The sequence below is a fragment of the Epinephelus lanceolatus genome, chromosome 3, assembly GCF_041903045.1.
Source record: "Epinephelus lanceolatus isolate andai-2023 chromosome 3, ASM4190304v1, whole genome shotgun sequence".
NCBI lineage: Eukaryota > Metazoa > Chordata > Actinopteri > Perciformes > Serranidae > Epinephelus > Epinephelus lanceolatus.
Window position 1 is genome coordinate 43,207,394 of NC_135736.1, and position 23,390 is coordinate 43,230,783.

At 40.5% G+C, this 23,390-nt stretch overlaps 1 protein-coding gene across 1 annotated transcript in view; it reads left to right on the forward strand.

The window, feature by feature from the left end:
• Positions 1-23,390, forward strand: part of LOC117255300 (voltage-dependent T-type calcium channel subunit alpha-1I-like) — a 386,243-nt gene that overhangs the window by 301,539 nt on the left and 61,314 nt on the right. The window contains exons 24-29 of the mRNA XM_078166400.1: positions 1,930-2,055; positions 4,058-4,147; positions 7,778-7,970; positions 10,718-10,869; positions 16,543-16,652; positions 21,036-21,169. Coding sequence (XP_078022526.1) covers positions 1,930-2,055; positions 4,058-4,147; positions 7,778-7,970; positions 10,718-10,869; positions 16,543-16,652; positions 21,036-21,169 — 805 coding nt within the window. The remainder of the gene's footprint in view (positions 1-1,929; positions 2,056-4,057; positions 4,148-7,777; positions 7,971-10,717; positions 10,870-16,542; positions 16,653-21,035; positions 21,170-23,390) is intronic.

Consider the following 23,390-nt stretch of genomic DNA (forward strand, 5'->3'; position numbering starts at 1 on the left):
GGTGCTACAGTATTTACACTGAATCATTCAGCATAACGTTTGCCAACCTTTGTTATCTCTGAGATTACAGATAAGTTAATGAAGCTAAGCTCCAGAAGTTAACGTTAGCTTAACTAGAGCCCTTTGGACAACAGCTAACAATGATGTACGATCACCAAAGTACAAAACTAGAACAAAATAGGCTAATGAACTCCCAGCAAACAAGGTGACATGATGAACAACGCAGCTAGGAGCTAACGTTAAGCTAACTTTAGCTAACGTTAGCTAGAGATGTTAAAGATAACTTTATATTTCCTTCCAGCAAAGTGACAATATGTTGCCTCAAACACAATGTTGACTTACCTTAGAACAGATGTAGACATCATTGTTAATCTTATTCACGGTGAGTTGATGTTGTCGTCTAACGTTACCACACAACTTTATCCAAAGGAGACACTTTTCTCAGTTGAGATGTGGTTTAGGAAAGTGTAAAAAATACACCTGGTCGCCCAGCCTCTCAGGATACCTTGTGTCGGAGTTGCATGTACCCCATGCACACGTTTGACCATTTTTAAAATTCAAATCTCAGAAAAAGCTCATAAAACCGAACAAAACTGACTTTCTGTAATGCATTTCAATGGACGTCCAGGCAGAGAATGTCCGAGTGTATGGGAATGGCTATACACACTGTGATTGGCTCATCACGTTTTAGGGCGAGGCTTAGCCATAGAACAATAAATATGAAAAGATACTGGCTCTATACACACTTGAATTACTGTCTATGTAAATGGAGTCTGGTGTGTTTGGCGATGGCGATTTCAAGGCTGTTCCTGGTTAACAAAAAAGGATATCACTGCTAATAATAACAACCTGAGCCTGTCGGTGGCAAAAACAAGCACTTTTAGTGGATGTAAATTGATGGTGCTCAATTGCAAACAGTCCGCAGTTGTTAAGTCGTCAGTGTAACCAAAATACAAGATAAGTCGACTAGCTAGCTCACAAAGGTGTTTATCCTTTAGGCGAGTCAGAAGCAAAGAAGCACGACAAGCTTGGAGGATGACCCCCAGCTTCTACTATAGTGGTATATCAACTTCCCGTTTAAACTTTGAGCAAAAAACTTTGTCACAAGAATATTTGGAGAACAGTGTGGCTAATCAAAATGTCTCAGAAAAATACGACATATCATAAAAATGCCAAAATACACTGGAACGTGGCTTATGGGAGCCAAGAATACAGAATGTGTTAACCCTAAAATATCATCATTAACATTTAAACAACAAAAAATCTCAAGGCACAGTATAGAAACAGGCTACTATATACTATAATTAATTAATAGATCATATTTTATATTCACACAACAAAGTAAAAAAACCCAGTTGAAATCTCCCCTATGATAAATCTCCTTTGCTGTGCTGTCAGAAACAGCTGATATGTGTCATAAATGCTCCAGTATTAACAATATCTACACAACAGGCTATATCATTAGTATTCTACAGCTATAGCTATTCTGTTTACGGTGAGTTCGTAAGTCTTGCAAACATACAACTGACTTGGTTTTCTCAATTTTATTTCATCAGTGCAGTCCTGCATTTCCTTTTGCATGCAGTTGTCAATCCCATCCTGTTTTTCCCCACATCGTTTCACGTTATTATTCATTCTGCATCTGCCGTTATGCATTATTTTACTCACTTCCCTCTTTGAAGTGTTCAGTGTGATTGAGAATTAAAAGCATCTTTTCTCGGGAGGAAAAGCACACTGTTGATATCAAGTGCTTTTGGAGTCTCCACTTAGGCTTCATCCACATACTGGTTACAGACACTAATTATGAAATTACTTCAAAAGCTGCATGAAAGAAGTGGGCGCGCACGAGCGTTGTCATGACTTCATCGAAATGCATCTTTGTGCGCCTGTGTCTCTCATTTCCTTCTCCGTGTGTGTCTTCCTTCACAGCTCTTCAAAGGGAAGTTCTACTACTGTGTGGGTTTCGACGTGAAGAACATCACTAACAAATCTGACTGCCTGGCTGCCAACTATCGATGGGTTCACCACAAATACAACTTTGACAACCTTGGACAGGTACAAAAGAGAGAAACTAGATCCCTGTCAACCTGTCTGGATTGTTGTGAAAGTATTAATTATGGATGAAAATGCAAACAATGATGCACACATATATCATAAAAATTAGAATAATGAGCATACGCTACAAGACAGAATTTCTCCTATACTGTGTAGCGCACGGGAAATTACTAAAAGACGTGCAACAAATACAGAACAACAAATCTACGGAAAAAGATTAAAAAGGTTAAAAAGGAATGTTTTCAACTATTAATGTAAAAAGACATTTAAAATGCCATTTTCTTGTCCTACAACAGCATTGTAACAAAAAACTTTTTCCTAGCTGAAATAATTGACCCTTCGCTAAGTCCCGCCCCCAGATGCAGATTTGCCAATCATAACGTAGCATCAGGCCGGCTCAGCCCAGGGTCCGACAACAACACAGCTGTGCTCCATTGACTCTAATGCAACTGTTTCAGATTTCCTTCATTTTCAGGCTGGTTTTGTGGATTTGGAGCTAAATGTTGTGCCTGGGGCACGTCGTGTATTAATGATACTCGTTACCTGGAGAGGTTGGAAAAAGATATACTTTTCTTTCCTGTTCCAAAACCAAAATCAAACCCTGAAAAGTGTAGGGTTAGCTAGCTAGCTACTGAAGATATAGCCTACTGAATGTATACACATGCTGCTTTTGCTCTGTAGTGATTATAACAGTGGAACAAAGACCAACCCTGCTGTACAGGAACCAGTGAAGGGAAGCAGGGAAACTTTGCTCATATTCAGCCAGCTGTGTGTCATCGCAGTGAGCGCAGATGAACGTTGTTTGACTTCCCCCTAAAGATCCCTGCCTGTCTGCTGGTGAAGGTTCGGATGCTGGCAACGACACAGGGTGAAGGCAAACACATTCATCTGCACACACTGCGATGCCACACAGCTGGTTCAATATGAGCAAAGTTTCCCTTTATATTCATTGTCTTGTGTGGTGATCAGCAGTGATGTGGTGGTTCACTTTTACACTGTGATCTGTAGCCTATAGTTCGTCTTTAGCTTAACTATCTTTGTCTTTTTAACCTGTTGTTGCTGCTGAGTCAGTTTGACATCCTGGATATATCCTTCAAACACAGACTGTAGACCCCTCTGTCTGCTTCTCTCTGGAATCACTCTTTCATTTCTCCAAAAATATAATATTTCTTCAGGGAGTGCAGTTAGTTGCAGTGTGGGCTCCATGCTTACTCCGACAGCTTGTCGGACCATCTCAAAGGGGCGCGGTTAGCGAAAGGTCAATTATCTTATGTATATTGTATTACTGATTAATATCACATGAAGGCACGCTCGTGGGCAGGTCTGTCTGTGGTACGGCCCTGGTACACAAACTCTACTCAGGCGGACCGCAAAGGTAGTTAAAATCTGTCTTGGATAAGACTTTGTACCGGTTGAAGTCTAGTTGCTACAGCGCCAATCCGCAAGCTGCTGCCCACTCTCCCCCCATTTGTGTAAGGCCAAAATACACTGCCACCAAGTGGCGTGTGTCAAAACAGCCGCCTGTATTACTGAACTGAAGGCCATCTCTCCCATCCTGCAAACCAGCCTTTGATCAGCATCACGGACAGCAGCTGAAGCAACAGATTTATCAATGCTAATCTAACAGCCTGCCCTGGACTCAAACCATCCTGACAGCTTCTTGGCCTACTGTGCTGCACTGGCTGCAGTGTAAAAGTTCTCCGGCACACAGGAAGGGTTTGAATTAAGCAGCTTGTTTGGAAGAAATAAACAAAGAACTTCATTGCTTAAGTAATGAATTAACAAAGTAAGAGAGATACTGATACTGCAGATCAATGCTCAGCTTCAAAGTTTTCAGTCGTTTTGAGTCATAAAATGAAATGTGTATTTTTAAATTGTTACTTTGTTATTTTCATATATTAATGGCAAGCACTTCATCACATTTATAATAATCAGTAGCATCAACCAGTTTAGAGCTAAGTAAAGTTTTGTGGGTTTGTGTGTGTGTGTGTGTCTCCTCCAGGCTCTAATGTCCCTGTTTGTGCTGGCCTCAAAAGACGGCTGGGTCAACATCATGTACCACGGACTGGATGCAGTGGGGATAGACCAACAGGTAATAACAGAAACAAATTGCAGCCACATACAACAGTGGTGCAAATTAATTCAACTAATTAAATAATTCCATATCGCACCACTTCTCTGATCCTGCTGTCAAAAGCAAAAAAATACGCAAAGTAGCCCACATGCCGAGGACTCCAGCCACTTTCTTCAGCACTTGCTAGGGAATCCCACGCTTTTTTAGGCCAGATTGGACACGAAATCTGGCCTTATGGTCATGCCGGAATCTCCACCCAGTTGGATGAGCGCACAACGCCTCCACAAGGAGGCTTCCTGATCAGATCACCAAAACACCTCAACTAGCTCCAGCAGAAAAATACTCACTCTTCAGTTTATTCTTGAAGTTGAGTTAAAGCAGGATGGCCAAGTACTATACAATTCATTGCTGCATGTCATCCTCTTTAAACTGCCACTATACTCCATCAGAACTACGTGTCAGTTGTAAAGCTTCAGAGACCATCTCCCCCTTCACCTTTCCAACGTCAGTTTAGGGGGGGCTGTCTCCAATAATTTCCATTATTTTTCGAAACCACCAACTTGACGCAGACACACTCTTCACATCCTAATTAGCCAGCTGTGCAGCGCTAGGGATTAAACTTCTCTCGGATTTTTTTTTTTTTTCATCCTTGATATGAATATTTCTGACACTTTTCATGTGAAAGGTAAAGTACAACTCATAACCAATATTTCCACCAATTTACCCAAGATAAAAATTGCTGTCAGAGATTCTTAGGTTACAAAATATAGTCTTGCCATCCTGACGTATAATGCACTGATTCACAGAAGTTCAACATTTAAGTAAACTTCCCCTCAACCTCACAGATCATGCACACATTCACCCACATGACGTCAAAGTACGATGACACGATGCAAATTAGTCTTCTGAAGTGGCTTCAAAGTGAACAGATTCCCTTTAGAATTCATTTTATTTGAAAATCTATTAGGGAATCTATTAACGAGAGGACATTATTCTGGATGATTCAGTTTCCCCGCCTCGGGGAAAAACCTCGCTGCAGTCCAACATGGCTCTGAATGACTAATCCTATTTGCACTCCACCCTGCGCTTTCAACACCCAACGCACTTCCAAATTGAAAATCTGACTCTCATCTCCAGTTTTATTGCACCTGAACTTGGTCTTTGTTTTGTAATGACTCCCTGCAATGACTACCTCCACACCCAAGCATCCTGATTTGTTCTTCACATTGTCTCCCTTTTCTGCCTTTTCTTGGGTTACATTGTCATCCTTTCTTACCAGAGGCAGCTCCTGGATTTTTGGACGATACTGGCTGTGGATTGGGTCAGTTAATTTGAAGACCGTGAGAGGCTTGTAGTAGTATTTCAAATGTTTCTCAAAACTGGACAAATTTATAGTGGTGATGAACTAATCCAGAATTTTTCTGACAATTTACTGACAGCAGAGTAAATAGTAGTTTCCTTATCACCGCAGCTGACTGGATTTATGTGTCTGTGCTAATACTGTAAAGCATTTCTGAAAAAGATGTAAATTTAATATGAGTGTGATGGTGTCTTTGGATTGTGTGATGAAATCAAAGCAGGCGAAGGAAGGACGTACAAGCTCCACTCACCCCTTACAGTAAGGCCCAGATCTCACCACTGAGCCGCCATCTCATGCCATAGTAGTAATTAGTGTTAGAGTACAATATCAAAACATATGAAGCAAGCAAAACAGTGGAAACTCTGCTTACCTGTGCATTCAATTCATTGCTTTCACACCTGCCCTGTTTGGTGCAGTTCAGCCAAACTTGCCGCCTACAGTAAGTGCAGTTTGTTTGGGCAGGTGTGAACACAGCAATCACACTCAGGTGCGCACCAAAACAACTGACCTTCTTGTAGAGGTGGTCCGGTTACAAACGAACTCTGGTGCGGTTCATTTGTGGCGAGAACGTGTTCCGACCTCGGTCCAAACCAACTGCAGTCACATGACACATTGTTTGGGTTAAACATGAGCATGTTACAGTCCTGGAGGATTATTAATGTGCACCTCCTCCTGTACTGCCTTAATATGCACATTCAGCACATCCAATGCATCAAAACATTGTTTTCTAGTTGGAGCCGCGCCTCGTTTTCAAACTGTGTGGTTTGACTAAAATGAACAATGACAGCAATATAGTCCACGATGAGCAGCGCTAAAATCAACCTGCGTAGTTGTCCCTCCATTGTGACATTAGAAAGTGTCACATTTATCTTGCAAGTGTACTCTTCTTCAACGTTTGCTTTACTTCCTGGATTTTTCCCACATCCCGTATGCGTGTAAATGCTGCCGTGAGAACATGAACCAATTTTAGGCAATTATGCAACTTTGTAACAAAATTAGTCCCTGATTCAGACCAAAGCAAGACAACTCTAGGTCTGAAAGCACCCTTAAAGAAATACTCCACCCCCTAAATGACCATTTGTATATATATATCATTTGTATAAGTCAGAGGGTTCCACGTTTAACAACAGCAAAACTAATCTTAATGGGATGCGGCCACTGCTGCCCCAGGTGAAAGTCTGTGTTTTTTGGACCCATCCACCACCACTCCCACCCGCCCTACAGAGACTTTCAAAACTTTAGTCCTTGTCCTGCCACATTTCCTCCTGACGCTGCCAAGCACTGTTAAAGTATAACAACAACCGGCGGCTTATCATGCCGACGTTAAAGGACTGTTTATTTTGTCACTGTGTGACGCCACATGTCACGGCCAAACGCCAGATTTCGACAACTTCGGAGTGAGACTAGGTTGAAACAAAACGTTTATTTGGGGGGAAAAGTATTTTTTTATTACAGATATAGATATGAGTCAATGTGTATGACATATATTCCCATCAAATTACTTGGCACATTTCCATTTATTGAATATTGTGTTGGGATGCCCTGTTACCCAGAGTTTAAGGCACCAGCCATGAACCACAACATCCCCGGTTAAAGTTCAACTTGGGACCTTTGCTGCCTGTCATTACCCATCTCTGTCTTTGCTCATTTCCTGATATACTGTCACTACAGTCTGTCAGATAAAGAAAGTATTATATATCCCTTTACCCATGGAGACATGAATTCCTAATGTGGTCTACTAATATTCAACTTTTGTAAATTTAATATAAATAACTAACTCAAACAACTTCTGCCTCTTCATGTTCACCCTGTGCTGGGTGCCATTGATTAAGACAGACCTGCTGTTGTTGGTTTGGAGGGCTCCCGTGGGGGCTGTTGCAACCTTGAGCTCCATCCTGGCTCCTTCAGGGTTTCCTGTCCTCTCTACCGTCTACATTTTGCACATCCACTCTTCTTGTTTTCATCTCACTCTGATTTTTTTTTTTTTAACTTTTCCGTCTTCTTTTCAATAAATTACATTTTTCCTCCGACTTTCCTCTTTCTCATCTCCTCTCCATTATCCATTCACTTACAGTTACTCTGCTCTTTACTTTTCCTGGTGATATTTTTGCCCCGATAACGTCCCTTTCTCTTCTCTGCTTCGCACATTCTGCACTGCTAGTGCTTCCTTTCGTCACTCCTCTTCACCGATCTACCATACCAGTAGTCCCTTGTCTTATCTCCTTTCCTTTGTTCTTCTCTTTACCTTCCCCACTCTGCTCTCCCAATTCTCTCTTCTTCACCTCCAGCCTTCGACCAACAACAATCCATGGATGCTGCTCTACTTCATCTCCTTCCTCCTGATCGTCAGCTTCTTCGTCCTCAACATGTTTGTGGGTGTGGTGGTGGAGAACTTCCACAAGTGTCGCCAGCACCAGGAGGTGGAGGAGGCCAGGCGACGAGAGGAGAAACGCCAGCGTCGAATGGAGAAGAAGAGGAGAAGTAAGGAGGGAGGGGGGGAATGAGAATGATGTCTGGAGAAAATGAGGTGGAGAATTGGTAGAGGGAGGAGTAGAGGCTTTGAAGTACAGGAGGAAGGGATGAAAAATGCATGGGAAGAGAGGAAGAGAGGGATTTGGAGGAAAAATTGGGGTGAAATGGAAAAAAGGAATGCAGTGTTGGGAAAGCAGGAAGGAAAGAGGTGGTGAAAGGGAGGATGGACGAAAGAGTCAACAGAAATATGGATAAATAGAAGGGATGGGAGTCCTTTTGCAAAAGAGGAATAGAGGGGATCAATAAATCAATGGAGGAAAAGTGGAGAAGAGAAATACAGTTTGGATCTTTCCAAGTTGGGTTGTATCAAGTACTTATCAGTGTAGTACATGCAGTAGATGTGGGTTGGCATGGCCCCAGGTTGGAGTAGCTCAGCGTGTGATGTAAACAGTGACGTGGGAGGGAAGCCGCGGCTGGTCAGTCCTTCGGCAATTCTCTCATAAGTCGGCCCGTCCTTCACCGTCCCCGTCATTTGATGATTAATAGCCTTTTCGTTTGCAAGGACAAGGAGGGCGCACAATTCCTTGTCTCCCCAGTTGCTCATCTTTACAGTGTCTGTCAGGTTTGCGTTTCCCTCTTGCTACTAGCTACTCGATAATTCCTGCTATCAGCTGTTTCCTGTTTATCCACCGCCAGTGGCTTGCACGTGTGTCGTCATCAACAGCTCCTCCCACAAGTCATCAACAGCCCCTCCCGTTGCGGAAGGCGTCTTGTTCTGTTTAAACCAAAAAGGTTCCACCAATATGTCTACCCTATGAGGTGGAAAATTGGGCACCTCAGATCAACTCGCCAATCCGACTCTGTGTGTCTAAACGCTCGCAGCTTGCCGGCAAAATGGCCCAACATTCGCCGAAAATCTGGCAGTGTAAAAGGGGCTATAGTGTAAACTTCCAGTGTGAATCTGCAACCCGGTCTCATTCCAACTTCGTAGAAATCCAGTGCTTGGTCAGTGGCTTCTGGCGTCAGACACCAACGAAAAAAGCAGTCCTTTCACGCAGGCGTGATACACAGCCGGACCCCATTATTGTTACACATTGCCCAGCGGCGTCATGGGAAGACACAGCAGGCCAACAACAAAAGTTAAGGCGGCGGAAGTCCGTGTAGGGCAGGCGGGAGGGTTGGTGGATGGGTCCAACAACCACTGACTTTCACCCTGGAGGCTGCTGTTTGCTTACCGTAAGATTGTAAAGTCACGCCTGTTATTTTTTCCTAAACCCAACTATGTGTGTGTGCATTTGTTGTTGAAGGAAAGAAACGGCAATTTGCAGTATTCTAGCAACGTAGTACATTTATTTTTAAAGAGACAATGCAGACTGTACATTTCCTGTGAAAACAGAATGTATTTTGAAAGAAGAAAATGCAACAGGCAGAACTTAACACGGCGTCCTGGAATGTCAACAACAAACGCATCCAGGGTATCTTGCACATCGTATCCGACCAAATGTTGATATGTAACGAGGTTGGACTGAGAATGTGCTGGAATCCGGCATAATTGTATGCTATAATTACAGTATTTTCACTGCTGGTCGCCCACTGCCACAATCAGTTAGCTTGATTGTGTTATAGTGCAACTTTGGACTAACCCTTTTAAACAGGAAAGTCACTCAATAGCATAAACTAACTGATCAAAGCAGCAGTAAACCAGCAGCCCTTGTGTTCAGTGATGTTAAATCACTGTTTTTCTCAATGGAGTCTGGCTTTTCAGAGTGTTATAATGGCTTCAGTTCCTGGAAAAGGCTCTTAATATCGCATATACTTCAACTGATATTGATTTTTTAAATGGCTAAAATACTGTTTGCTGCTGCCCCTGTGCACAGAAGTACATTGCTTAACTTCCGAGGTGATACACCTGCCTGCTTCTCCAAACTAGGGTAGTGTCGACCAACATCTATTGTATATAATACACTGTGGATAAGTACCTCATACAACTCCTCCTCTAAATATCCAAGCATTTCTTTAAGTATATGCGGTATACAGTACAAATATCTTCATAGAAGTACTAATTTCTTCTCACATAAATGTGCGTTTGCCACTTTGGACTAAAATGTGATTCCACAAGTTAATTAATATGTAAAATAATAAGTAAAACTTGACTTGAAGCTTTGGAAAGACTGTATTATTTCCTGAATTCAATCCAAATGGCATGTGTCCAAGACTCATAATCTTTCATATTACACATCCTCAATGATATGACTTTGAGTGAGTCATTATTTCAACTCATTTAAAACTCCTTAACCTCCCTCTCACATTTATCAAACTTTTTCTCTTCATATTATCTCACAGTTTTATCTGCCTCTCCGCCTTTTCTCCATTTGCTCTGCCCCTCGTTTTTCACCCCTTTGGCAAAAGATAAATCATTAAATAAATCATTCTGCTTGCACCTTGTTTTGCTTTCTCCACACTCTCCTCCTCTTCCAAACCAAATATATGTTTCTCTTTTGCTTTCCGCCCCCTTGACCTCTACCCCCCTCCTTCCTGGGTACAAATTTTCCCATATCATTCCGTCTTTGCTCTGCTGCTTCCTTGATTCTGTGCTTTCATTTCCTCATTCATCTACTCCTGTTTACATCTAAACTCCTTTTTTTCATCGGTCTATCCCTTCCATCATATTTTTACTGCCTTCTAACAACCCAAATCCTTCCTTGCCTTGTTGTTCTTCTCTCTGTTTCTTTCTCCTTCGCTTTTTCTCTCTCCAGAGGCCCAGAAGCTACCCTACTATGCGTCATACGGCCAGGCCCGCCTGGCGATCCACACTCTGTGTACCAGTCACTATCTGGACCTGGTCATCACCTTTATCATCTGTATCAATGTCATCACCATGTCTCTGGAGCACTACAGTCAGCCCCAGGTGAACACATCTCCCGATGGGGATAGAGGAATAGTCAGGGTGTGGGTGTTGGACTGAAACAGACATGTTTAAGGGCTCCTGAGTGGGTGGCGGTGTACCATCTGGGCAGGATTTTTTTTTTTAAAAAAAGTGGGCACTCCCAGAGGCAGACTGCCAGCCTGCTGCTCTGAATCAGCAGCAAAAACTGCCAACAACCAAAACATTTATCCACGTGCTGGAATACAAACAATCTGGCAGATTGGGGTATCAGTTATATAAAACGTTACTCAGAGGGTGACATGCTCGTGAGGACGAAAAAGAAACCAGTTTGAGTTAAACTTAAAGAAAAAATAGGCCTGTAAATGTTTGACAGCAGTAAACAGTGCAGCTGTATCCGGATTCTGATACTTCATCGTCCTCTTGGGTAAATGTGTCTAAGGCTTTGCATGAGCCTATGTCTCAGTAAAGCTGTACCAACAGATATAACATGGTAAATCAAAAAGTAAGAATAAAAGAAGAAGAAGAACATTTTCTTTACATCCTGGATTGATGAAATCCACGTCAATGGCAGTAAGTTATTAAGACTACAGGCTGCAAAAGGTGGGTTAAATTAAATTTTTCATTTGGTCCTGCTGAATAACATCAGAACACATTTAAATATTATGCCTTCAGGGCGTAGTATTGAAATAGAATAATCTATAACTTATTTCACAATTAGTTATTATTTCCTTTGCAGAAAGAAATGGAAATTCTTAAATAGAAGAAAAAATACTCTAAGTGAGCCCATTTAAAAATGAAGGAGAAACTATTCTTTATTTTTAAGATGATAATTAGTTCTCCTCAAATTTTGCATCCACAAGACCTGTACGCTCATGTTTTGTCTGGAGGCTACTGTGTCTCAGTGTTGAACCAAAACTTAAATCTGCTTGAGCTGAGGTATGACAAATTAGCAGCGTATGTGGCCGGCTGCACAGAGACAACCTACACCGCTTATTATTTTCTGTTAGCTTTACCTTCTCAGTCTGTTCATACAAGCTTTTACCAACTCTGACACTCCAAGTCAACAACTATTTGAGTTCCCAATGACGTCTAACTGCCCACACATGCGAGGCTACAGACCTGCAGGTTCCTTTGCCACATAACACTGGACTGAAGCCCGGTGAAAACAGTAGAGTAGCTGAAAAGCTATTATAAAGGTTGGCACTGTTGCTTCAAGCTTCACAAGGCTATTCAAATGTATGGTAGTAAGCTTGGGCTCTAAAATATTCTTGTTCTTTGAATTCACACATTGGGGATTTTGAGAAAGTCAACTAATAAGATTATTTTTGTCTGCGGAGCAGCTTTGCCAGGGCTTTGTCTTTGTAGCAGTACACCTCTACAAGGAAACGCTTGTCAGATTCCGTGTCCAGTGTGTTAAATAAACTCTACAGATCTCCGTGTTTAAACGTCTTTCCCCATTCAACTTTAGAAATATCTACCACAGAATAAGCTATCAATGATGCTAAAGGGGATGTGCAACTCAAAATTGAGCTGCTTACTCACTGGTGTGACGTGGGAATGGGGGGGGACCCAAGAGAGGCTACCATGTTTTAGCAGTAGTGTTGTCCTGATCATGGGACGTGTTGATGCCAAAACACGGTTACCGACGGTGGTCTCCAAATGAACGGCACTACTAGCTCCAGCAGATTGAGTGCAGAGGCTAGCGTTAGCTAACAAGTGGAGACCAGAAGGTGGGCAGTGGGCACTATGTTTTCGCATGTTAATACAGCTAGTCAGCTGTCTGCCGGCAAAGCCAACAGTAAAATATGTAAAAGCAAAAAATAACAACATTTCACCACCTCTTGATGGATAGTGCTTTGAAGTGCGGCGCTTAAGGTCAATGACTTAATGGAGTGCCGGGCCAACGTGGAAGGTCTCTTGTATTTTACATTGTTTTGCAATTTATTTCTTTAAAATTAACCAGTTATCTAACGGTTCATGGGTATCGGGCTATTGAGGCCAACACTAACCAAAACTGACATCCTCAGTCCAGATGTAAAAAAAACCCTGTAAGATCACTAATTGACACATTACATCTTTAATCCTTACAAAAACCCAAATGTAAATGGGCAAATTGTCCTTGCTACAAGCATAACTAAGCTAAACTAATCAGCTGCTGGCAGTAGCTTCAGATTTACCATGTAGACATTAGAGTGGTCAATCTTGTCATCTAGCAAATAACAGTGACTCCTAAAATGTAACACTAGTTAAACATAGTTCGACTGAGACTGTACAACATCAGAAACTTAGCACATGGAAACTCTTCAGATGAATACACATTCTGGTTATGAATGTGTTTAGAAGATATGACTCTCTAAAATAGCTGTGTTTACATGGACCACAATATTCCACCAATAATCAGAATAACAGCCCAATCAGAATAAGAGTGTGTCATGTAACCACCTCAGTCATTAGAGACTGCAGTAATCCAGCCTGATCGGAAGGCAGGGCAGTGTAAACCTTTGATAATCTGTGTAATAGGATAAAATTAGCACGTATTAACCATGTTAATGTTTAATCCGATGGTTTCTGTCTGGTTGGAATAAATACATAATTTCTGCGCATGTTTGCCCCACATGGGGGCAACATTAGGTGACATATCTGATGCGTGAAACAGTAGCCTTATGCAGGCTGTTCTTTCAAATTTTTGTAAGTTTTCCAACGAAAAGCACTTGACCCAAATTCATACATATTCCACGTATTTTAAAAGGCTGCGATCACATAACCAATGGCAGTGACTAACGGCCTAAACCTAACCTCTGTAACTTTACATTAATAACGTAACTGTACGTTAAAGACATAACGTCATTCATCATTCATAGGGCGCAAATCTGTAGGATATATCACATGCATTGTAGTGCATGCATTTTTCGTAGGATATATACGAACTGTTTTATGAGAATACGTTTCCTTATGAAACATTGTTGGTTGTAGTGTTGCGTTGCCAGACGTAAGAAACGTTAAGGAATATCTGTAAATTAATTTGTAGCTACAGAAGATAACCAGTTTCACGTACAGTACAGGCCAAAAGTTTCGACACACCTTCTCATTCAATGCGTTTTCTTTATTTTCATGACTATTTACATTGTAGATTCTCACTGAAGGCATCAAAACTATGAATGAACACATGTGGAGTTATGTACTTAACAAAAAAAGGTGAAATAACTGAAAACATGTTTTATATTCTAGTTTCTTCAAAATAGCCACCCTTTGCTCTGATTACTGCTTTGCACACTCTTGGCATTCTCTCCATGAGCTTCAAGAGGTAGTCACCTGAAACGGTTTCCATTTCACAGGTGTGCCTTATCAGGGTTAAATAGTGGAATTTCTTGCTTTATCAATGGGGTTGGGACCATCAGTTGTGTTGTGCAGAAGTCAGGTTAATACACAGCCGACAGCCCTATTGGACAACTGTTAAAATTCATATTATGGCAAGAACCAATCAGCTAACTAAAGAAAAACAAGTGGCCATCATTACTTTAAGAAATGAAGGTCAGTCAGTCCGGAAAATTGCAAAAACTTTAAATGTGTCCCCAAGTGGAGTCGCAAAAACCATCAAGCGCTACAACCAAACTGGCACACATGAGGACCGACCCAGGAAAAGAAGACCAAGAGTCACCTCTGCTTCTGAGGATAAGTTCATCCTCGTCACCAGCCTCAGAAATCGCAAGTTAACAGCAGCTCAGATCAGAGACCAGATGAATGCCACACAGAGTTCTAGCAGCAGACCCATCTCTAGAACAACTGTGAAGAGGAGACTGCGCGAATCAGGCCTTCATGGTCAAATAGCTGGTAGGAAACCACTGCTAAGGAGAGGCAACAAGCAGAAGAGATTTGTTTGGGCCAAGAAACACAAGGAATGGACATTAGACCAGTGGAAATCTGTGCTTTGGTCTGATGAGTCCAAATTTGAGATCTTTGGTTCCAACCGCCGTGTCTTTGTGAGACGCAGAAAAGGTGAACGGATGGATTCCACATGCCTGGTTCCCACTGTGAAGCATGGAGGAGGAGGTGTGATGGTGTGGGGGTGTTTTGCTGGTGACACTGTTGGGGATTTATTCAAAATTGAAGGCACACTGAACCAGCATGGCTACCACAGCATCCTGCAGCGACATGCCATCCCATCCGGTTTGCGTTTAGTTGGACGATCATTTATTTTTCAACAGGACAGTGACCCCAAACACACCTCCAGGCTGTGTAAGGGCTATTTGACCAAGAAGGAGAGTGATGGAGTGCTGCGGCAGATGACCTGGCCTCCACAGTCACCGGACCTGAACCCAATCGAGATGGTTTGGGGTGAGCTGGACCGCAGAGTGAAGGCAAAGGGGCCAACAAGTGCTAAACACCTCTGGGAGCTCCTTCAAGACTGTTGGAAAACCATTTCAGGTGACTACCTCTTGAAGCTCATGGAGAGAATGCCAAGAGTGTGCAAAGCAGTAATCAGAGCAAAGGGTGGCTATTTTGAAGAAACTAGAATATAAAACATGTTTTCAGTTATTTCACCTTTTTTTGTTAAGTACATAACTCCACATGTGTTCATTCATAGTTTTGATGCCTTCAGTGAGAATCTACAATGTAAATAGTCATGAAAATAAAGAAAACGCATTGAATGAGAAGGTGTGTCCAAACTTTTGGCCTGTACTGTACATGACTTACTTCTAAATTGTATTAACAGGCAGAACAACTGCTTCACTATATTTAATTTAGCGAATGAGTTGAGTATTCTCTGTGAGGTTGGAAAAATTAAAAAAAAAAGCACTGTATAAGTAAAAAGAGTTATAATCTGATTACATGCTTCGGGGCATTTAAACGCACATCTTAACAGATCATTGTTTTGGCATCCATGTTAACAGTTAAGAAAGGATCTCTAATCAGAATGATTTCCCTCAGATTGACTAATTATTAACCATGTAACTCTAATTATTGAAAAGCTTTGCCTTGATAATAGTCTTTGGACAGACTAATGATATGAATGATACCAAATAGTCATAAGATTGCAGTAATTTCTGGATGTGATGTCTTTGAAAATGACCTAAAAACAGTAACGTCTTACAGTACTAACTTGAACTGACCATAGACCACAGTAGGCCTGTACTCAACTGTGCATAAACATACCTCCCACACTTAGTGTTTCATTTTTTGTTCTTCCTTAAATTGGCTGCGATGACTGTAATAATAAGGTTTGATTATATGCATTGCACATTACAAGTGTCATTTTCATGTGACTCATTAATACCAGTGTGGTAGAAAAAAATGTTCTCTGTTCCTCCCCAGAGTCTGACATAATTTAGTTGTCTGTCTCAATTAAGCTCTCATCTATAAAAAGAAATTTATTGGCAAGCTACTTTTCTCACACTGACAGAACAGATTCTCTGAACATCCTTACTGGTTGTGTTTCCCTTCTTCGTCTCTTCAATAATACAAAGGTTCTATTATTGACATTGCAAAAGTTAAACAACAAATCACTTTACAATGCTGTGCAGAGAACAAAGACATGGTTATGCTATGAACTGTGGTAGAACAGAATAATTTACTAGTTTATTACTGTTAAGATACTGTTAAGAGATGGAGACATACGTTCACTGTCTAATCCTCTTGATGTCTGTTTTTTTCTAACCTCTGTGCCTCTGCAACCCTTGTTTCTCTCTACCTCAGTCCCTGGAGACTGCACTGAAGTACTGCAACTACTTCTTCACCTCCACATTTGTGATTGAGGCCACTCTGAAACTGGTGGCCTTTGGCTTTCGACGCTTCTTCAAGGACAGGTACAGAGGGGACCCCCCCAGCTGTATTGAGACTGTATACATTTGTGTTGGTGAGGTATATAAAGCTGCTTGTATCTATGTCAGTATGTACTGTGTCTTTGCCAATACCAGGACAATCCCTTCAAATTTATCCTGCCATATGATGGTATATACCACGTTCTTAAATATCCCACAGTAGGGGTTCATACATTTTCCTTTTAGGGATGTATTTTCTTGCATTATTCATTGAACTATGTAGGATCTACTTCACAAATTGGTAGCTCTGAATAGCAGCGAGGGGTAGCCTTAAACATCATCACCCATAAATCCCATAATATGGAATGAGTAATCTTTAGGATTGGATTGGTGCTAAAAGATTATTTTGAAGACAGAGCTCTTGCTTTTGATGCATGTTACAACTCTCATCAAATATTGAGATCACAGATTCAAGTGGCAAAACTTGAGTCCTTCAGTGTCCCGAAAGGTAAATATCCAGCCAGCAGAATATAAAGATTACTCTTTCAACCCTGTTGCCTGTTCATTTTCTACCATATGCAAGTTCTAGGGAAGTGGTTGGGTGGATGGTGGAGGTACAAAGCACAGGACTCTGATTTGGAGACCAGGGTTGTACTTAATTTTTAAGCGCTTGTTTGTGTCAACAACTGGCTGTGTCATGAACAGAATTGTTCGTATACTTGCCTTTGTTCTACACGTGTAACACCTCTTCCTAACATATAACGAGCAAGCAAACTGTGTCGGATGGAGTGGTTGCTGTTGTTCTGAAAACAGGTTGGTGGTACACAAAGCTTTGTGAAGTCAGGGCAAGCTTTTTTTTTCCTAGAACAATCTGAAGTTTGCTTGTTGCTCATTTATATCATGTCCAATTAGGATGATATATTACTAGAAGATTACGCTAGAGCACACACCAGAGAACCGAGACTGTATAGAACTTGGACGTTCTAAAATGGTTGTGATCTGTAACCAGCTGTTTTGACAGTGCAGCAGCAGTGACACATTGTGCAGATGTGGGTAATGGTGAAATTGGTCTGTCAGCTTGTCTTCAGAACTTCCCACCAATGTTGTCACTGCTGACGTGCCTTCTAACCCTGTCAAATCACCATATTTCCCCTACACTTCTCCTACCATTCATGTACATATTGCATTTTGTAGACAGGTTGTGTAAACTTCTGATGTGCACAATCAACACTCAAAACAGATGCAGGATAAACGAGGCAGCCACCATGTTAAATAGTTAAACATAAGTATATCTCTGGCTTTAGTCTGTAAATTAAGGCAAGAAATAGACTTATAAAGAGAGATGATAGTTTTCAATAATAAATAGTTCCTGTCTCGTGCTTTTAGCCAGATTTCAATTGTTATGTTGAGGCATTCACTGCTGTGAATGTCTAAAAACAAATAAAAAAAATTGCCAGTGAACACTTTACGGATGAATTCGACATCACCATTATGTAACTCTTCTCATTATGATGGTAAGAAAACGTTATCCATTCAAAATGTAGTTTCTGTGTCAAATTAGTAGTATATAAGGCTACTTATAAGAAGAGAGGGTTGGGTCCTCGGATGGATGGATGGATGGATGGATGGATGGATAATGAAATTAATGTGTTTATGAAAGCATTTGGATCTCTGATAGCTAAAGTACAACTAAAGTAAGTGATTACACCAACATTTTGAAAACAGTGACAACAAGTGGTAATGTTGTTACTCAGAATTAAATGTTCACCTATTTCTATTTTTAAAAATAACTCATATAAACACTGTTTTTACTTTGTTTATATGAGTTATTAAATGATTCACATTGAGACTGTGCAGGTGCAGAAACTCTTTGGAATATTAATAGATTTCAATATCTACACCCAACACCTTAACAATCCAGTGAGGGGGTCCTTTCACTGCCAAGTGCACAGGCTTGTGGAGCAGCTGTGATTGTGTTAGTGAATATTATTTGAGATACCCTACTATGTAGATTTTATTATTGCTGCTTCCAATCCATTTTTAGAATTGTGGCTTTGCTGGAGGAAATTGCTTTTGTTTTGTTTTTGTTTTTTTGCCCCCCTTCTTTTCAAAATTGTTTCTTCCGAGCTATTTCAATGCTCTTTGCCTGTCTTACTGTTTCTCTCTCTCTCTCTGTGTCTTCCTCTTTATGTAAACAGATGCATTTTTAGTCATATTATTCCTTCGATCCTTCATTTTAATTTTACTTTCTCTTCCTATGTCTTTGTCCTTTCATGCCATTACACTCTTGTATGTTTTTGGAAAGCCCTGGCTTTATTAGGCGACCCTTTTTGTGTGTGTGTTTACACCCTGTGAGCCTGGTGTGTGCCAGTTCTGCTGCTCTGGAACAGAGATATTATCTAGGACAAGACACATTAACTGTGAAGGAACATACCCCAGGCAGCAATTTTGCAGTAAATCAAGTTAAATATTAAAAAAAACTTTGCCATATCTGGAAAATCTGTAATTAAGTAAGTGTAGCTGCTTTTTAGACTACTGTCCGTGCTAACCAAGAGGTTACACTAGGGATACTTAAGTTAATGTACACAGGTTCAATAAGGTGCCAGGTGGCTTGTCAACCATTTTTAATTCACAGTGAAAAAGAAAAAGGTTCAAACAAGGGTTTTTGTAGTTTGAATGTGGTGGCTGCACAAAAATAGAGCTTGTTTATAAAAGAAAGTGCCAGGGGAGGTTTCTCAAATGTCAAATCCTAGAAATTCTCATGCATAAACCTGACCTGTGCGGGGCATCTGCAAACGGATTTGCCTTTTCAGTGGAGATAAGTGAGGACAACAAACATCAAAAAGTTGAAAACAGGCAATCCTTTTATTAAATATACTGATAAATGTTTATTAACTGACATTTGGCCATTTGTCATTTTGGAAAAGTGGACACTGGGCAAAGCAAGTCCAGTATCCCTGACTAAGAGGAGGACTTGACCATGGGAAGTTTTTAACAGCTGGACACATTTTTCTAACTTTTCTCAGTTGCTTATAATATGGCATTGGGCCACGTGAAATCTGAGTTTACTTTAAAATGAGTATTGTGTCCTGTGCACAGCTCTGTGAGCTGCTGATAGAGAAAAGAACAATCACATAGAAAAACAGTCCGCAGTGTAACAAAGAACATGAGGACACTCTACAAATGTGGAAAAACAACCATTTTTTAAATATCCAGAATCAGACAAAGTGTAAAAAATGTAAAAGACAAGTTTCAGTCATAGGACCATCTTCAGCACAACTTCTCTCTGCATTCCATCACACTTTATCACCTTTAGGATATGTAATAAATGAAATTATTTCTTGCATCTGAAGAGTGCCTTCTTGGTTATTGTCAGTGTGTTGGCATTTGTCTATGTGACAAGACAAAAAATATTGGCTAACAGAGACATGACTCTCAAAATCATTGTTATTGGAGATTGATTTGTTTGCACTCAAATGTCAGACAGCATTGGAGTGTATTTTCTAAAGGGCTGCACCGAAGTTTTGCAATGTTCAAACTCTAATATACCACAGTTATAAATCACTTCATTCATAAGTATTGAAGCATCTGATGTTAAAAACAATCCATAACTTTGCCCATTGACATCTGCTGAATTGTAAATTTTGTCGCCCTGGTGTCACCTTTTGGCTTGTTCACTAAATCAGTGTAAGTGGAGCAGAGACCTTGCTTGGCCTTCTTGAAATTTCCTGTGGTCCAGGTGACATCATTCATCATGTCATGCCCTGTCAACATTAGTGGTAGCAGCCAAGATCACATTCAAACATTTCAACACAGAGCTTGTTGTTCAGCCCTGACATGACAAGAGACAAGATAATAAACACAGGAAGTGATGTTTCAGAGGTGGCAAGGTTTGCATAGTGTTATGGTGTTCTTCGAGTATTAACATAAATATTCATCACAGGAGCAGACCTGCAGGTAATGGTGGGATGATACAGATTCTTCTGCCAAGTCAGTTGTGGAAGAATCGTGCAAATTATGCATGAAGTTGATGTAGAACATTAATATTCATTGAAAAAATTAACATAACACAGGCCCTGATATGTGCAGCCATGAAGTGCTGAGCCACATATGGAGCTAAGACTCCAAATTCATGCTCAGTCTCTTCATGTCGTACCTTCACTATGAACAAATTCCACAGATTATGGTAGATATAAAAATCATTGTGTGTGTGTGTGTGTGTGTCTGCCTGTCTGTGTGACCACATTTGCAGTAATACTGTGGGGGAAAAATCCCTTAAAAGTAGATTCTTTTTTCCTAAAATGACCAGAAATAGACGTCCACACTTGGTAATGTAGCGTCGTAGTCCACTGTTTGTAATATAGAAATGTATGTGTGTGTGTGTGTGTGTGTGTGTGTGTGTGTGTGTGTGTGTCTGTGTGTATGTAGGTGGAACCAGTTGGACCTGGCAATTGTTCTGCTGTCAGTAATGGGCATTACCCTGGAGGAGATTGAGATCAACGCCTCCCTTCCCATCAACCCCACCATCATCAGGATCATGAGGGTACTCAGGATAGCAAGAGGTATTCTTACAGACAAGGACACACACAAAAAGACGAATTTTAAATATAAACATGGTTTGCACGACCATGTTCTCACATCTGCTCTGCTCTTGTTTTAATCACCTGCTGATGCTGTTTGCTTTTAATCCAAGCTCAACACTTCCTTTATATTTACTTGTTGTGATAATTTAGAAATAATGAGCATCTCCATCACACTAATTTCACTGATTACAGCAATGTGTTGGATAAAAATACTTTTCTCTTTCACTAATTAATTCCTCTTACTTCTGCGTTTCCATTTTCTCTGTTGGTGTTAAGCAATTCAAACTCAGTACTTCCTGCAGAAATAATTCACATTAAAAGCCTTGCAGCAGTTTAACAGACATGATTTCAGAAAGTGTTGAGCTCGACTGGCATCACAAAAATGGCAAAGTAGAAGCAACCAGAGGTATTTTGTTTTTTTTTTTTGTTTGTTTTGTTTTTTTCAGTTACAAAGAGAAATTTCAAGTCACTGTTCACTGCTGGCATCACTGCTGTAAAAAAAATCATTATCCTAATCTTACTTTCGTAAGACAAGGGAAAGATTTAGATTTGAACACTGTTTATTGCTTGTTTTTGTTTTGGTAGATTTGGTTAGCATCTCAATATGCAAACATTGAACAGTGTTTAGTTAGTGTAAACCCAATTACCCATTTCTCTGAAGGCAAAAACACCCATTGGCCACAACAACCGCACTTCTTTTTACAGTGAAACTAATTCCTTTTTCCAGTTGTCACTTTTTGCATTTTGAGACTGTGAGCCTTTTCCAATTTATTTTTAAGGCGGAGACAAGGCTCATTAAAACTCAAACATTAACACACTTTTCACTCATTGTTCTCGCTAAAAAAGAAGGTAAGATGATATCCCTGTCTATCTTTCAGTGTCTCTACTTTTTTAATATGTCTCTAATTTAGTAGCTCTGTTCTTATAATTCAGAGGAAATTGCAGGAGTAGCTCTCTGGGCAGTACCAGTTCCTCTTAACTTCACACTGAGGATGATAACGGCTAATTACATCACTCTCACTTAATCCTCTCACTCTTACCGTTGCCCTCTGCCCTCCATGATACTGCCAAGGGACCACTGAGTGGACCCATGGGTAATATGCTAATCAAACAGCAGCCGGTGGTAATTAACAAGCAAGTGGGGTATTTGATGATGAGTGTGAGGGCTACTGGTGACTTTCCTTTCCTCTCATAGCATTTTTTTTCTAACACGCTGCCTGAATGTTAACTTCCTTGTGTGACTGTGGGAAAGAATATTAAAATGTTTCACCATCATCTGCTTCTTTCACAAAGTTGAATTTTAAAAATGCACTGAACAGAAGGAGAGAATCAGCTACACTGGATGAATATTTTTAATAGTTGTTATAAGCTATGACAGATTAATTTATATCCATTACTTTTTTCGTCGTTTTACATTAACGAAACTATGCCAGTTTCACCTGCTGTGTATTATAATTATTATGAATTATATGTAAATACATCCATGGCAGTAACCAAGTGTTATTTCTAGAGGCAAGACATTTGCTAATCATATTATAATGTGGGTTTACAGGTCACGAGGCATAAGACAGTTTTACAAGAGGCAAACTTAAAGTTATTCCACATCCACAAATCATTTTCTCCTATAAAAGTAATGCATACTGAGTTTTTAGAGTAAGCTTTGCAACCATGGAAAGGTTATGTCATTATAAATAACATTCCATTTTACATTTTCTTTTTTGATAATACTATACCATAATGCTAGGTTACTAAGTGTAGCCTACAAACCCAAACAATGCTGCTCCTTCATTTCCATGTCTTCTTAATGGATCACCAGCTGGTGAGGATGCTGACTTTCTGCCCACTACTGGTGGCTTAAGCCTGAGTCATTCAGCATTATGTAATGTGTGAAACCATTATGTGCATATTTAAAGGGCTACTTAACCCAAACAATGACCATTTGTAAATCAGTTGGACATAGGCATGTTTACTGCGATGTTACATCACCTTTGCTTTTAACAACACTCAGTAAGCATTTGGGAACTGAGGACACTAATTGTTGGGGTATTGAGAGTGAAATTATTTCTTATTCTCTCAATCTGGGGCCTCTGTTGTATTTTGCACTCCTCATAATGTGCTATACATTTTCAATTGGATACAGATCTGGGCTGCAGGCAGGTTAGTCTGGTACCCACACTCTTTTACTACAAAGCCACACTGT